The 17259-nt window shown below is 39.4% G+C and overlaps 1 protein-coding gene across 8 annotated transcripts in view; it reads right to left on the reverse strand.

The window, feature by feature from the left end:
• Nucleotides 1-17259, reverse strand: part of ate1 (arginyltransferase 1) — a 270016-nt gene that overhangs the window by 225436 nt on the left and 27321 nt on the right. For all 8 annotated transcript variants that reach the window (XM_078564783.1, XM_078564788.1, XM_078564787.1 and 5 more), the window contains one exon: nucleotides 7879-8129. In XM_078564783.1, coding sequence (XP_078420909.1) covers nucleotides 7879-8129 — 251 coding nt within the window. The remainder of the gene's footprint in view (nucleotides 1-7878; nucleotides 8130-17259) is intronic.

Raw genomic sequence — 17259 nt, forward strand, 5'->3', positions numbered from 1 at the left:
TGTTTAAGGTGGTAGATGGGGTGCCAATCAAGCACGCTGCTTTGTCCTGCATGGTGTCAAGCTTCTTGTGTTGTTGGAGCTGCACTGATCCAAACAAGTAAAGAGTATTCCATGGTGCCCCTCAGCAACATCAACCAAAAGCACAGCACTAGTTTTCACAAGTACTGCTGGCACTCATCACAATCCTTCTCAACTCCTTCACTGTTGCTAAATTATCAGATTGCTTATCCAACATCCATATGAACATATGAATTAGGAGTATTCGACCACTCAGCCTTTTGAGCCTGCTCCACCATTCAATAAGATCACGGCTGATCTTATTGTAACCTCAACTCCACATGCCCACCTAACTCCAATAACTTTGTACTCACTGGCTTATCAAGAATCTATCCAGCTCTGCCTTAAAAATATTCAAAGACTCTGCTTCCACCGCCTTTTCAGGAAGAGTGTTCCAAAGTCTCATGACCTTCCGAGAGAAAAAAATTCTCATCTTTGTCTTAAATGGACAACCCCTCATTTTTAAAAAGTGATCCCTAGTTCTAGCTTCTCCCACAAGAGGAAACATCCTTTCCACATCCACCCTGTCAAGACCCCTCAGGATCTTACATGTTTCAATTAAGTCACTTCTTACTCTTCTAAACTCCCATCTAACCTTTCCCCATAAGACAACCCACCCATTCCAGATTAGTCAAGTAAACCTTCTCTCAACTGCTTCCAATGCATTTACATCGTTAAATAAGGAGACCAATAATGTATACAGTGGTCTTACCAATGCCCTGTATAATTGAAGCATAACCTCTCTACTTATGTATTCAATTCCCCTCGCAATGAACAATAACATTCCATTAGCTTTCCTAATTACTTGCTGTACCTGGATATTAACCTTTCGCGAATCATGCACTAGAACACCCAGGCCCCTCTGCATCTCTCAGCTCCGCAATCTTTCACCCTTTAAATATGCTTTTTTTTTAACTCTTTCAGCCAAAATGGACAATTTCACATTTTCCCACATGATATTCCATTCGCCAGATCTTTGCCCACTCGCTTAACCTATTCTACAACTCCTTGTAGCCTCCTTATGTACTCTTCACAACTTACTTGCCTATCTATCTTTGTATCATCAGCAAATTTAGCAACCATACCTTCGGTCCCTTTATCCAAGTCATTTATATAAATTGTAAAAAGTTGAGACCCCAGCACTGATCCTTGTGGCGCACCACTCATTACATCTTGCCAACAAGAAAATAGAAACATAGAAAATAGGAGCTGGAGTAGGTCATTCAGTACTTGGAGCCTGGTCCGCCTTCAATATAATCATGGCTGATCCCCTATCTGAACGTCGTACTCCCACTTTCTCCCCACACCCTTTGGCGGCTTTAGGGTCCAGAAATCTATTTCCTTCTTAAATATATTCGGTGACCTGGCCTCCACAGCCTTCTGTGGTAGAGAATTCCATAGGTTCACCACCTTTTGAGTGAAGAAGTTTCTCTTCATCTCAGTCCTAAATGGTCTACCCCATACCCTGAGACTGTGACCCCTTGGTCTAGGCCCCCCAGCCAGTGGAAACATCATCCCTCCCTAGTCTATCCAGCCCTGTCAGAATTTTATACATTTCAATGGGATCCCCTCTCATTCTTCTACGCTCCAGTGAATACAGACCTAGTCGGCCCAATCACTCCTCATAAGACAATCCTGCCATCCCAGGAATCAGTCTGGTGAACCTTCAATGAACCCCAAGGCAAGTATATTCTTTCTTATTTAAGGAGACCAAAACTAAACCCTACGATGAAGTCCGTCAGGACTCGGGCACTTGTCAGCCCGCAGCTCCAACAATTTTCTCAGTACTGCTTCCCTGGCGATTGTAATTTTAATTTTGAGTTCCTCCCTCCCTTCTATTTCATGATTTACTGTTATTTCTGGGATGTTATTTTTACCCTCTATAGTGAAGACCAATGCAAAATATCTGTTCAATTCATCGGCCATTTCCTTATTTTCCATCAATAATTCCCCAGGCTCACTTTCTATAGGACCAAAGTTCACTTCAGCTCTTTTCTTTTTTAAATATCTATAGAAACTCTTACTATCAGTTTTTATATTTCTGGCTAGCTTTCTCTTGTACTCTAATTTTTCCCTCCTTATTAATCATTTAGTCATTCTTTGCTGCTTTTTTTTTCTTCCAATATTCTGACCTGCCACCCATCCTTGCGCAATTATATGATTTTTCTTTAAGTTTGATAATATCTTCAAAATTTTTAGTTAACCACAGATGGTGGGTCCTCCTCTTGGAATTTTTCTTTCCTGTTGGAATGCGTCAATTTTGTGTATTCTGAAATATCCCTTTAAATGTGTGCCACTGCATCTCTAATGATCTGTTCCTTAACCTAATCCAGTACTGGATGAGCAAAAATTTTCTCCAATTAAATACTGGGAAGACTGAAGCAATTATTTTTTGATCCCCATTACAAACGCCGTTACTTAGCCACTGAACCCATCCCTCTCCCTGGCAACTGTGAGACGGAACCAGATTACTCGCAACCTTGGTGTCATATCTGGCTCAGAGATGAGCTTCCAACTGCACATCTGTGCCATCACTAAGACTAGCTATTTCCACCTCTGCAACATCACCCAACTTCACCCATGCTCAGCTCATACATTGCGGAAACCCTTTATTACCTTGGCACGTAAATATTCCAATGCAATTCAGGCTGGCCTCCCACATTCTACTGTCCATAAACTCGAGGCCATCCAAAATTCTGCTGCATATGTTCTTACTCATTCCAAGTCCCGTTCACCTATCAGCTCTGTGCTTTCTGATTTACAGTGGCTCCTTGTCAATGCCTTCATTTTAAAATTCTCATGCCCGTTTTCAAATCCCTCCATATCCTCTCTCTATTTCTGTAATCTCCTGCAGTCCACAACCCTCCCAAAATATGTGCGTTCATCTAATAGTGACCTCTTGAGCATCCCCAATTTAAACTTGCCTTCAGCTTCCTAGGTCCAGCTCTTTTGAATTCCCTCCCTAAAATCTCGAATTCTTTACGTTTTTTTTCATTGTTTGTTCATGGGATGTGGGCCTCGCTGGCTAGGCCAGCATTTATTGCCCATCCCCAATTGCCCTTGTTTAGAGGACATTTATGGGTGTGAACACATTGGAGAGAGTGCAGAAGAGTTTACAAGAATGGCTCCAGGGATGAGAAATTTCAGCTATGAGGAAAGATTGGAGAGGTTGGGACTGCTCTCCTTGGAGAGAAGGCGGCTAAGAGATTTGATAGAGATGTTCCAAATCATGAGGGGGCTAGACAAAGTAGATAGGGAGAAGTTGTTCCCACTTGTAAAAGGATCAAGAAACGAGAGGGCACATATTTAAAGTGAAGCAAACGTGACATGAGAAAAAGTTTTTTCACACAATGAGTGGTTCGGGTCTGGAATGCACTGCCTGGAAGTGTGGTGGAGGCAGGTTCAATCGAGGCATTCAAGAGGGCATTGGATGATTATTTGAATAGAAACAGTGTGCACGAGTACAGGGAAAAGGTGGGGCAATGGCAGTAGGTCATAATGCTCATTTGGAGAGCTGGTGCAGACATGACGGGCCAAATGGCCTCCTTCTGTGCTGTTAAAATGCTGTGATTTAAGAGTCAATCACATTGATGTGGATCTGGAGTCACATGTAGGCCAGGCCAGGTAAGGACGGCAGATTTCCTTCCTTAACGGACATTAGTGAACCAGATGGGTTTTTATAACAATCAGCAATGGTTTCATGGTCATCATTAGGCTTTTAATTCCAGATTTTTATTGGATTCAGATTTCATCATCTGTCATGGTGGGATTAGAAACTGGGTCCCCAGAGCATCGCCCTGGGTCTCTGGAATACTAGTCCAGTGACAATATCACTATGCCTCACTTTAACCTGCTCCTTGTAACATACCTCGCAAACCAAGCTTTTTGTCAACCTCCCTAATATTGCCTTATTTGGCTCGGTGTTTAATGTTGTTTTATAATGCTGTGAAGCGCCTTGGGACATTTTATTAAATAAAGGCGCTATATAAGTTGTTGTTGATGGCAATACTGTTGAATATCAAGGTTATATTCTCTTTTGTTGGAGATGGTCATTGCTTGACATTTATCAGTCCAAGCTTGAATGCTGTCCATGTCTTGCTGCATGTGGGTTTGACTGCTTCATTATCTGAGGGGGTTGTGAATGGAACTGAAGACCGTGCAATCATCAGCAAACATTCTCACTTCTACATTCTGCCTGTATCAGTTTCTATATTATAATACTAGTAAGGCAAATTAAGATTGTCAAAGCTTTGAAGACAATATTAATATTTTCAACTCAAAACTGAGTTACTTTGACAAAAAAAGTAATATTCGAATAAGCAGGTCATTAGTTAGTTTTATTCACCTTTTAATATTTTGACAAAACATTTAGAAATTGCCAAAGACTGCTTACTTGGAGTGTTGGCACTTTCCTAAAAAGGTGCCAATATTTGGAAAGATTTAAATGTGGAGAAAAAGGGAAAGCTTAAAAACAGACCAATTATTTTTTTAAAATTTACACTACTGCACCTCACCTCACATTAGCTGTAACATGACACTGAACGTGACGGGTTATGGAATACCAAAGAGCCATATTCAGTCACCAAATGACGTATACTGCTGATCAAATTGAAGGGGGGGGGGGGGGGGGGGGGGGGGGGGGTGGGGAGGGGAGAAAGTATAGAAGCGAGCTAAATAAAAGCAACCTTCAATTAAAGTCCACAAAAGGCATTTCAGTAAATCATGAATATATGTTATGATTCACCACAACATACTGTAAGGAATATATATTTATATTTCTGTTGGACTGTTGTAAAGAACATAACTTTTTATTTTCTGTTGGACTGTGGGTTAAAATTACAATGGCTGCAGATTGAAAGACATGTCCACTGGAACATGATGAGATATATATAATTTGTTGCAGTCCTGGAACAGAGTGTGCCATGGAAGACAGGATGGTGATGGAACGGAGTCCTGGACAAGGGAGCTGCCTGGCAACAACATTTTAATTGGCTCCAGACCAGGTAACCAGGTTTTATGTGAGAGCAGTGCAGCTGAATAACTCCTAGCCTGAAAGGAACAAGCCTCTTTTCTCCTGTGTGTAGAAGATGCCAGTAATTCTACAATAATAGCCAGCTGGCTTTTTCTTCTCATATCTCGATAACCTGCTCTCTCTCTGAAAACCCGTCAAGAGGCAAAGGAGAAAATCACTGTTAGAGACATTGAAAGGCAAGTGCTCAACCAGTGAACTAAATACTGAAAATGCTGGAAGACCACCTCGTGTCATCAACAAGAACTGAAAGGAATTTGGAAGACATCGATCAAAATCAACCCACTGAATCCTGAATTGGTGCTATTGAACTGTTTTATCCCACCCCTAAAATCCATGTTTTTGTGTGTCTTATATATGTGTGTATAGGGATTTAAGAAAGGGTAGAGTTTAGGTTTTAGAGTTAGAAGTTAGCAGTTCATATTCCTTTCTTTTGCCACTGGTTAAAGACAATTTGTTCAATAAACAGTTATTTACTTGTTAAGTTTACAAACCTGGTGTTTGTATTCTGTTAACCTAAATTAAGCAATTAGGCAGGATGATCAAACTTTTCATGTTTGTTGCAGCTCAGGGAGCAATAGGGCTTGATATTGCAATGCAGTATCCCCAGTGAGTCGTGACAATACATTTGCAATCTCAACTATACCATCCAAGGATAGTTAGAACACAGGCAAGGTCATTCCTTGCAACAAGTGAAACTCTCAAACAATTGAGTCAATTGTTTCGGTCCGCTGCAGTCCAGAATTGACGGGACCCATATTGTCTCTGCTCACTCTCTCAGCCATATGAAGCTAAATACCTCAAGACAAAAATGATAACAAGGGGAATCATAAAACTGCTCCTTTTTAACCTGTAACTTAAAATCATCAATATTTGTTAAAAGGTTCGCAAAAAATAATTAAACAACTTTTCCAATAATACATCAAAACTCACGCATTAAAATTTCAGAACAAATCAAAAGGGACAGGTGTGTTTGGCCTATCACTTCTTGCTTCCAAACAAATCTTGCTAAAATGCTTACTTTAAATAGACGTGTAACTGTTAATGTACAGTTTCCCACAACTAAACAGTTAGTTAAAAATGATCTTTTTAGAAAGCACAAAATTAAGATTTGAAAGAAATAAACAGAATGCAAGGAATCATTAAGCAATATGGCAAAAGGCAAGCCACCTGTTGTTCTTAATATTCTTGCCAACTTTTAATATATTTTGCTTGCCGGTTTAATTGAGAATTATATATAATTTTAAAAATGCTTTTAACTGCACCAAAAGTATGTTTTGAAACATTGTGAATATTAATGAATCATAAATATATGCATCCAATTTCCTCAGTTGTGTGTTGAATACAATTATTGGAGCTCTGGGCGATACTGAACAAAAGCACACTTAGTCTTAGTTTCCTATCTATACAAGAAACAGTTTGCAAGAAGACTTTTCAATGCCTCTACATTTATGTGCTGTCACACTAACATTGCCCCCTACTGATTTATTTGGGGATTGTAAGTTATTTATTTATGCCTGTTATGTTTGGTTAATTTAAGTTCTTCTGACTCACAGTGTCAAATCCATACCCAAACTTGATCTATAACTAACTACTTTTACTAACAAGCAAGCTTGAAATGTTTATTACTGTGTAAAGAAATCCCACGATAGAAATGATGATGGGTTCAAAAGGTTTGGAAAGTAATTTTCAAAAACTGAATGAGAATTACAAAACATGCATGAATATTGGCAAATATTTAGCTTTTTAAAAGCTTGTACATTTTATTAGATTCTAATTCAGCTCCTGCAACACTGTTTAAGGGAGAGAAAAGGCATCATATATGGGAATCATTGACATCTAAAAATGTAACATAGGTCCTGATACAATTGCCAATGAAGAAGTCCATAAGGAATGTTGACAGGTGACAGATCATATCAATTATATTCATACATATTTAGTCAGAGCATGTAGTGGGGTGGTTGAGGAAACAATAAGGCTGCTAGCTTTTCCTCCTTGTTAATATTTGGATTAAAAAAAACACAATCCCTCAATCAAAAATGCTTGCGATTTTTTCCATAGCATGGACATGTTTAAAATGTTACAGGTGCTATATGCAAGATTTTGAGTTAAAGAGTACCAAGTTTTTACCACATTAGAAAAGCACCTTTTAAAAGTTTTAGTATCAAAATCAAGTATATTTACTCCAGTTTGTTATGAAATGTTCTTGAACGTTATCTATTATAACTTGCTATATTTTGGAAAGTGTTTGCCAGAAAAATAGTTTAAAAATTTGCCACTGTGAAAGGTAAATTTCTTTTGTTTTAATATACAAACAATCTAACCCCCTAACTACAGAGCTTGAGAGTCCATTAAATATATGTGGGGGAAAAAAGCATGGATGCGAAAAATGAAAAAGCATAAATTATATATTGTGTTGAGAATGATAACATTAGCAATGGATGCATCTACACATCTTTATTTTGTATTAACAATAATTGCAAATGCGATCAAACTTTTGCAAAATCTATTCAAATACTTAATTGCAAATGATGGCAATCTGATATTTAAAGCAAGGTTAAATGATCCAAAAAGGGCAATTTTAAATAGCCAATAAAGAGTTAAATTACTGTAAATAAAATAATTTTACCAACTATGAATCTTAATCAACAAGGTTCTAAAGTATTGTGGTCAAAACCAATTTGCCAAATAACTAGTAATATTAAATGGAAGGTATCTGATACGCACTATTCTGAAATTAATACAAGGATACTGGAAGACAAAAGGTCCAGGAAGATAAACCGTAGAAGTACCTCTAGTTGATGTACTGCATCTGGAGTTAAAGACTCAAAAATGAATTCTTCCAATGATTTTGGCTGATTTGCTTGAGGGACATGGTGCCCCAACGGGACAGTATAAGGGTTGGCACAAGAGGGTCCTTGGTGCTGGGATACATCAGCCACTCCTCTTTGCTGCTGCTTCTGAAGTAGTTTTTTCAATTTTATCTCCCTCCGAATATCTTTTGCTTTGCGGCAAGGTGGTTTAGTTGGATCTGCTCCTCTGCCTTTGGTAAAGAAAAAACTTGGTTCAAGTCCTAAAATTGGGTAAATTTTGATGAAATACATCAAAGAAGCAGGTGCTAATGCAAAATACTGCACACCGCGGAAATCCAAAATAAAAACAAGTATGGAAATACACAACAGGTCCATCCGGTAGTAATTAGGGACAGAGAAAAAGTTAACATTTCAGGTTGATGACCTATTGTCAGAACTGGAAAAAGTTAACGTAATAGGTTTAAAACAAGTCTAGAGGCAGGAAAGGAGGGAAGGAGAAACCATTAATGTGTATTTATATAGCTTCTTTAACTCAATAAAATGTCTCAAGCAAACTTTGACACCAAACCATGTAAAAAGATATTGGGGGAGATAACCAAAAAGCTCGATCAAAGAGAGAGGCTTTATGGAGCATTTTAAAGGAGGAAACAGAGGTACAGGGTAGGAAACGCTGAGGGAGGGAATTTCAGAGCTTCTGTCTTAGCAGCTAAAGGCATGGCCACCAATGGTGGAGCAATCAAAATTGGGAATGCTCAAGAAGCCAGAATTAGATCAGTGAAGATATCTTTGAGGGTTGTGTAGTTGGTGGAGAATACAGTTAAGGAAGAGCGAGACCATGGAGGAATCTGAAAACAAGGCCGAGAATTTTTTAAATTGAGGTGCTGTTTAGCAAGGAGCCAATGTAGGTCAGCGAGTACAGGAGTGATGGCTGAATGGGACTTGGTGCAAGTTAGGAACAAGGCAGCACAGTTCTGGACAGCCTTCAGTTTTCAGAGGGTAGAAAGTGCGAGTCCAACCTTGAGTCCATTGGAAGTCAATTCTAGAGGTTAAAAAAGGCATGAGCTTAAATCCATCCATGTGATGGATTTAAGTGGTGTTAAAGAGATGGGCATAGGCATCTTAATAATGATGAGAATGTGTGGTTTGACGCACATCTTGGGATCAACTATGACACCAAGGTTGCGAACAGTCTGGTTCAACCTCAGACAGAATGGAAAGAACTAAAGAGAAGGCAAGAGAGATTAAATGGCAAAAGGGATGATGGTGCAAAGCAAAAGGAGATGGGAATGGGACAATTAAAGGAACAAAATATAGGAGGAGGAGGACCTACGGCTGTCTTCGAAAAAGAAAACGTGGAGCAAAGATTATGAATCTGAAATTATTGAATTCAATTTTGAGTCCAGAAGGCTATAAGATGCCCGATTGAAAGATGAGGCACTGTTCCATAAGTTTAGGAAACGTTTGGCTAAGACAAATGTGGGTCCATTACAGGCAGAGTCAGGAGAATTCATAATGGGGAATAGAGAAATGGCGGAGAAGCTAAATGATTACTTTGTATCTGTTTTCACTGAGGAAGATACAAGAAATCTCCTAGATTTAGATATCCAAGGGACTAGGGAGGATGAGGAGTTGAAGGAAATTAGTATAAGTAAGAAGGTTGTATTGGAGAAATTAAGAAGACTGAAAGTTGATAAGTCCCCGGGACCGGATATTCTGCATCCCAGAGTGTTGAAAGAGGTTGCTATAGAGATAGTGGGTGCACTGGTGATCATTTTCCAAAATTCTGGAATGGTTCCTGAAGGTTGGAAGGTAGCAAATGTTACCCCACTATTTAAGAAGGGAGGGAGTGAGAAAACAGGGAACTACAGACCTGTTAGCCTTAGGGAAAAATGCTAGAATCTATTATAAAGGATGTGAAAAATGAATACTTGGATAATCATGATCTGATTGGGCATAGTCCACATGGATTTGCGAATAAAAAATCATGTTTAACAAACTTGGAGTTTTTTGAGGATTTTTAAGGTAGAGATTGATAGAGATTTCTAATTAACAATAGTGAGAAGGGTTATGGGGCTAATGTGGGTAAAAGGCATTGAAGTGTTCAATAAGCCTTGATTGTACTGAATGGCGGAGTAGGCTCAATGGGCTGAATGGCCTTCTCCTGTTCCTATCTTTACTCTGAGCATCACTGGAACAGTGTAAGGACATGAGGTCAGAGTGGAATTGGGATAGAGAATCAATATGACGCAACTAGAAGCTTGAGGTCACATTTGCAAAATGAATGGAGATGTTCCACAATGCGGTCAATCAATCTGTGATTAGTCTTCCCAATATTGAGGAGACCACACCATGAGCAGCGATTACAGTATACTAAATTGAAGATTGTACAAGGAAATTGCTGTTCCACCTGAAAGGATTGTATGGGCCCTTGGACAATGAGAAAGAAGAAAGTAAAAGTGCGGGTGTTGCATCTCCTAAACTTACATGGGAAGGTCCATGAAAAGGGGGTGATTGAGGAGTGGATCAGAGTGATGTGGAGCATACGATCCCTTTGAAATGCTGAAAGGGAAGGGTAGGCAAAGACGTGCTTGGTGGTGGAATCACGCTGAAGGTGGCGAAAATGGATGACTAGTTGAATATGGAGGCTGGTGGGGTGGAAAGTGAGAGCAAGAGGAGATACACTGGTAGGGATACAAAGGGGTGCGAGCAGAAATGTGGGAAATGGATTGGACATAAACAAGGACCCTGTCAACCATGGTAGGGAAGAGCGGGTATCCTCAGTTGAGGGAAAAATACATAGTAGAAGCACCCGTATGGAAAGTGGCATTGACAGAATAGATGGGACTCAAATGGAGAAACTGGGAGAAAGGACTTAAGTCCTTACAGGAAGTGGGGTAGGGGGAAATGTAGTTGAGGTAGCTTGGAAGTCAATGGATTTATAATAAATATCAGTTGATTGTTTCCATTTTTGGGGATAGGCTGGTAAAGAAAGGGAAGGGAAGAATTGAAGATGGGCTATGTGATGTTGAGGGAAGGATAGAAATTGGAAGCAAAGTTGATGGAATTTTCCAGTCCATGGCAAAAGCAACAAACAGCACTGATTCAGTCAAAAATGTACTGAAAAAATAGGTGAGAAGGGGACCTGAGGGTAGGGCTAGAACAAAGAATATTCCACATATCCCATACAAAGGCAGGCTTAGCTAGGATCCATGTGTTCCCAAGGCAATACCTTTTATTTGGAAGAAGTGAGTGGAGTCAAAGGAGAAGTGGTTCAATGCAAGAACAAGTTCAGCCAGGCAGAGGAGGGTGGTGGTGGATGGGAACTTTTTGGGTGTCCATTCAAGGTTATCTTGTTGGGAAACGAAGGTGTAGAGGAATTGGACATCTTTGGTGAAAGGGAGATTGTTAGGGCCAGGAGACTAGAAACTGTTAAAGGAGTAGAGTACAGTTGGAAGATTCACAGATGTAGGTGCATTGTGGGGAGAAAGACACTAGACAAAGGGCAGAAAAATAAAGTTATGATAGGAAGAAATAAGTTCTACATGGAAAGAACAGACTGAAACAATGGGTCTACCAAGGCAGTCCTGTTTGTGTATCTTGAAAAAGGTACTTTTCTATCAACACTTAGTGATCAAATTCTGCATTAACCTTTTCAAACACTCAACTAATGCATATCAAGTTATACAACTAAATCCATCTTAAAAACCAAGCACTTCAGAATATCCATTCTTCATGAGTACCAATATTCAATGTAAACTTATATCTGTACTGGAATACAAAGTCTCTTAATATGGTGTCTTGTACATTCCCCATCATATTTTACTTTTACAACCCGAAAGGTGCACTTAAAACAATCAATCAATCAAAATCCAGAAACCAAAGAGAATTAACTATAGAACAGTTTGGAACAGTTCCAAATTCTGAGATGTCAAAAGAAGAGAGATTCAAAAACTAACCTCATAAATGCAAGTTAAAGCCTCATCCCTTCAAAGTCAGCCTTATTAAGGTTAAAACCTTGGTTTGTCTCTCTTTTCTCCCTTCCAAACTTAATAACAAATTTAATCATGTCATGTTCACTGTAATAGGAGTGATAGTGATGTGAGGAGAAATTATTTCACCCAGAGGGTGGTTGGAGTCTGGAACGAGCTTCCTGAGAGGGTGGTGGAGACAGGTCTGATCAAGGTATTCAAAAGGGAATTGGGTTGCTATCTGAAAAAAAGAATGTGCAAGGTTATGGGGAGAAGGCAGGGGGGTGGGAGATGAGGTAGAATGCTCCTTCAGAGAGCCAATGCAGGCTCGATAAGCCAAATGGCCTCCTTCTGCACTTTAACGATTCGGTGAATCTGTACTTCTCACTTGTAACTCATCACTAAACCTAGTGTGGCCTTTACAACTTGAACTATTCTATTTCTCTCAGTCTATGTGAAAATTAAAATCTCACATTATAACCGCTTTGTTTTTGTGACATGCTTCTGTGAGATCCTCATTTTTGCATCCCACTGCTATATCACCACTGACAGGAGATCTATAGACAAGCCCCACTCAAGTATTGGATCCCTTGCTGTTTCTTCATTTTACCCGAAGTGTTTCCAGTGCCTGCTCATTCTAATCTAAATACGCACTTCTAATAGTGTCTGTTAACAATATTGCTAGTAGCAGTTTGTGCCTAATGATGATTTGTGCTTTGGATTCTCACCAACTAACACCTAGGCTAAGAACACATTTTTTTCAGGGTAGGATTGTTACAATTACAAGAAAAGGTCACTCAGCCTTCCATTCCATTAGCTTGGATTATATTCCAAAACTAGGTTAGACGGGGAAAATGCCAGCCTCTTACACTTAAAGTGCAAAACAAAACAAAAAAAATCACACTGAAACTTTAATATAAAGCATGAAATGAGAAAAGGCCACTTGGTTTGATCCTTCCACAGGCCAGGTACAATTCTCCATCTACATGGGGAATTTCTAATCTCCTCAGTGTAAATTCTGGTTTTCTCTCTGACATTCAAAGATAACCTAGCAATACTCCAGAATATCTATCTATACTGTACTCAAATTTTCACTACTCAACCCTGAATAGTTGCTTACAAAGATGATATTTCACAGCAATGTAGGAAGTATGTCGAATGATTGTCCTTGTCTGCATTTACAAAGTAATAGAACATATTTCCTGCACAGGAACAGGCCATTCAACCCAAAAGGTCCATACTCCACATAAGTCTCCTCCCACCACACTTCATCTAATCCTATCAACAGATCCTTCAATTCCTCTCTCCCTCATGTGCTTATCTGGTTTTCCCTTGAAAGCACCTGCACTATTTGTTTCAATTACTCCTTGTGATAGAAAGTTCCACATTCTAACCACTCTGCGTATAGAAGTTTTTCCTGAATTCCTATTGGATTTTTTGGTGACTACCTTATATGTAGGGTCCCAAATTCTGGTCTCAACCGCAAATGGAAACACCTCTCTACATCTACTCTATCAAACACTTCCATAATCTTAAAGATCTCAATCAGGTTACCCTGCAGTCATTCCATTCCCAGGACTAAAGTGAGCTGAAGTTCAAACATTTATATTAAAAGCACTATAAAAATAATAGCAGTAAGAGAGCAATGACCTATTTATTTAAAGTGGCTTTCCTCTCAAAATGCAAAATGGAAGTTCTTGTTTAAATAATTATATCAGAGAAAAGTCCAATTCCTTCAATCAACCTAAACATCTTTTAACTCAAAAGCTAAAAAATAATTAAGCTAAAATTGACGAAAAAAATCAGAGCAATACCGTATTCTTCAAGACATAAGTTTTTTTATAAAAAAAACCTCAATCGATATTTAACTAAAATTTAATCAACCAAAATGAAACAAAAATTACAAACTCATAAGACCACCATTATATTTTGGGCTTTCCAATTATGCTGCTGCAAAGGGACTTTGTTGTAATGTTAAAAATGCTACTTATTGAGTTAAACTAAGCTCTCTCGGGGCAGCACAGCTGGGAGAGGGTAGGATAAAATTCAGATGGGCATGTCTCAGCCAGCAAGGATCAAACATCGACATTTCAGTGATCATCCACATCTATTCATATTGATATGATGGAACTGATTTGAGCACAACAGGGATCAATCAGTTACCAGGATTGTCTGGTAAGATTCCATTCCTGAGGTATGATTAACAAAGAAGACAGGAAGACCCATGTTCAGCCTAACAAAGGCTGCCAGAAAACAAATCTTGTCCAGAACTGGCAACTAAGGTATAGCAGGTCAGTTCTGTTAGCTAAAAGGCGATCCTAAAGGAATAAAACAACATTAAATATTTATATCCATTATTTCGGATAGTACTGAAATTTACATTGTGTTATTAAGAAAAGTATTGTACTAATCTGGAAAAAGTCTGGAATTGTTATTTTTGTTCAGTCATGCCTGTTTGCAAAATAAACCAGCCTCTTAATTTAGCATCAATCTCATCTTGCCAATGTGCTCATCAACTCTGCTCAGCGAAGTTTTCAATAAGTAGTGCATATGACAAGCGGGACTCAAAATTGTGTGACAGTGGGATGTAATACAGATAATTTGGGGCAGAATTCTGCTTACAGTAGTATGTAAAGCAAATGCGATGCAATCCATCCAAATTTATTTTGCCTCCAGCATCTTTTTTTTAAAACAAAGGCAGTTGCCTGACAGCCTACTGAAAACATACAACAGTATTTTTCTCCTACATTTCCCCAGATTTTACTTTCAAGCAAAATTGCTGTACTGCGCTGCCACCTGCTGGTGATTTCAGTTTATTAAAGCCTTGAATCTTGAGTTGAACTGAAATATTCAACGTTTCCATGTTAGAAGGAATGTCACTCAACTGGTTATATCAGTGGTTAAAGTGCAATATTTAATAATATTTTAAATATTTAAATTAAAAGCTATGCATTTTTTGTTAAGTCAGCCAGATGTCATAAAATAAACGCAAGACTGATAGCCTCAGTTGGTAGCACTCGCGCCTCTGAGTCACAAGATTCTGGTTCAAGTCACACTCTAGGGCTTGAGCATTAAAATCTAGGTCGGCACTCCAGCGCAACACTGAGGGAGTGCTGCACTGTTAGAGATGCCGTCTTTCCAATGAGACGTTAAACTGAGGCCTATTCGCCTGCTCGGGCGGATTAAGAGATCTCATGGCACTATTTCGAAGAAGGGCCGGGGAGTTATCCCTGGTGTCCAGGCAAATATTCATCTTTCAATCAAAAACATGAAGTAACAGGTTATCTGCTCATTATCACATTGCTGGTTGTGAGTTTGCTGTGCGCAAATTGGTGCCATGTTTTCTACATTACAATAGTGACAACAAGTATTTCATTGGCTATAAAATGCTTTGTGATGCTGGATGGCTGTGAAAAGTGCCATATAAATGCAAGTTTTTCTTTTTCATGAATTCTTAAATTATAAGTTGCAGCAGGATAACACTCTACAAATTATATTCTTAAGTTTAATTATGAAAATCATAATTCCAAAAGAAGTTTTCTTTTCCCAAAGATGCTGGAGCACCCAGAATTCAGATGATCAAATAAACAATACTATTCTGTCTCTTAGCTCAATCTTTCACGGTGTCTCACAACTACAGTGATGTGCTTCAGTTAGTACAAGTTTCAAGGTCGTATTTGCATTAAAAGAAAACCATAATTTTTTGAAGCATAATTTTTTCACCCAATTTTCATCCAATTTTCTCGCCTACCTTTCTACCTCTGAAGTTTGTAACCCATGCAGGAATGTAAATTCGGGGGCCCCCTGCACCTTCTTTAGACAGCTGTACTTTACATGAAGGCTCGCACAGGTAATATGACAGCAATTTGAGCTAGGCCATACCCTTCTTCATTCTAAACCACAACTCAGTTTTGGCATGAGAACCGAACAATAAGAAGCAAATTTAAACAATGAGGAATTCTGAAGACACACCAAAAACAAGCTCCGAGGTATACCAGGTCAGAAAAAGAACCAAAAGGCTGGATAGGGGAAACCCAAAAAGCAGGAAAAGGGGAAACTTTTTAATAATGAGATTGAATTATGACTACATCCCAATACTGAGAAAAAAAACTATAGTTATTGTGTATAATCTAACATTCATCATCAGGCATTGAATTAAATTACATGAAGTAGCACAGATTTTGGAATCAGGATCCATGGAATCATGAAAATCAATTTGCGAAATACAAATAAAAGCGCTGGATAAGCTGAATCGCATGCTATAAAAGAATCAGAAAATCTCACAGTGCAGAAGAGGCCCTTCGGCCCATCGTGTCTACACTGACACTTGACAAACACCTGACCTACCTACCTAATCCCATTTACCAGCACTTGGCTGTTATGATGTGCCAAGTGCTCATCCAGGTACTTTTTAAAGGATGTGAGGCAACCTGCCTCCACCACCCTCCCAGGCAGTGCATTCCAGACCGTCACCACCTTCTGAGTAAAAAAAACTTTCCTCACATCCCCCCAAACCTCCTGCTCCTCACCTTGAACTTGTGTCCCCTCATCACTGACCCTTCAACTAAGGGGAAGAACTGTTCCCTATCCATCCTGTCCATGCCCCTCATAATCTTGTACACCTCGATCAGGTCGCCCCTCAGTCTTCTCTGCTCCAACAAAAACAACCCAAGTCTACCCAGCCTCTCTTCATAACTTAATTGTTTCATCCCAGGCAATATCCTGGTGAATCTCCTCTGCACCTTCTCCAGTGCAATCACATCCTTCCTATAATGTGGTGACCAGAACTGCACACAGTACTCCAGCTGTGGCCTCATTAAGGTTCTATACAACTCCAACATGACCTCACTACTTTTGTAATCTATGCCTCGATTGATAAAGGCAAGTGTCCCATATGCCTTTTTCACCACCCAACTAACATGCCCCTGCACCTTCAGAGATCTATGGACACACACGCCAAGGTCCCTTTGTTCCTCAGGACTTCCTAGTGTCATGCCTTTCATTGAATACCTCCTTGTCAAATTACTCCTTCCAAAGTGCATCACCTCTCACTTTTCAGGGTTAAATTCCATCTGCCACTTATCTGCCCATTTGACCATCCCATCAATATCTTCCTGCAGCCCAAGAGACTCAACCTCACTGTTCACCGCCCAGCCAATCTTTGTGTCATCCACAAACTTACTAATCCTACCCCCCACATAGTCATCTATGTCATTTATATAAATGATGAAGAATAGGGGATCCAGCACAGGTCCCTGTGGTACGCCACTGGACACTGACTTCCGGGCACTAAAGCAGCCTTCTGTCATCACCCTCTATCTCCTACAACTAAGCCAATTTTAAATCCACCTCATCAAATTACCCTGTATCCCATATGCATTTGCCTTTTTTA

This window comes from Cetorhinus maximus, chromosome 20 (genome assembly GCF_964194155.1).
Source record: "Cetorhinus maximus chromosome 20, sCetMax3.hap1.1, whole genome shotgun sequence".
Lineage (NCBI taxonomy): Eukaryota > Metazoa > Chordata > Chondrichthyes > Lamniformes > Cetorhinidae > Cetorhinus > Cetorhinus maximus.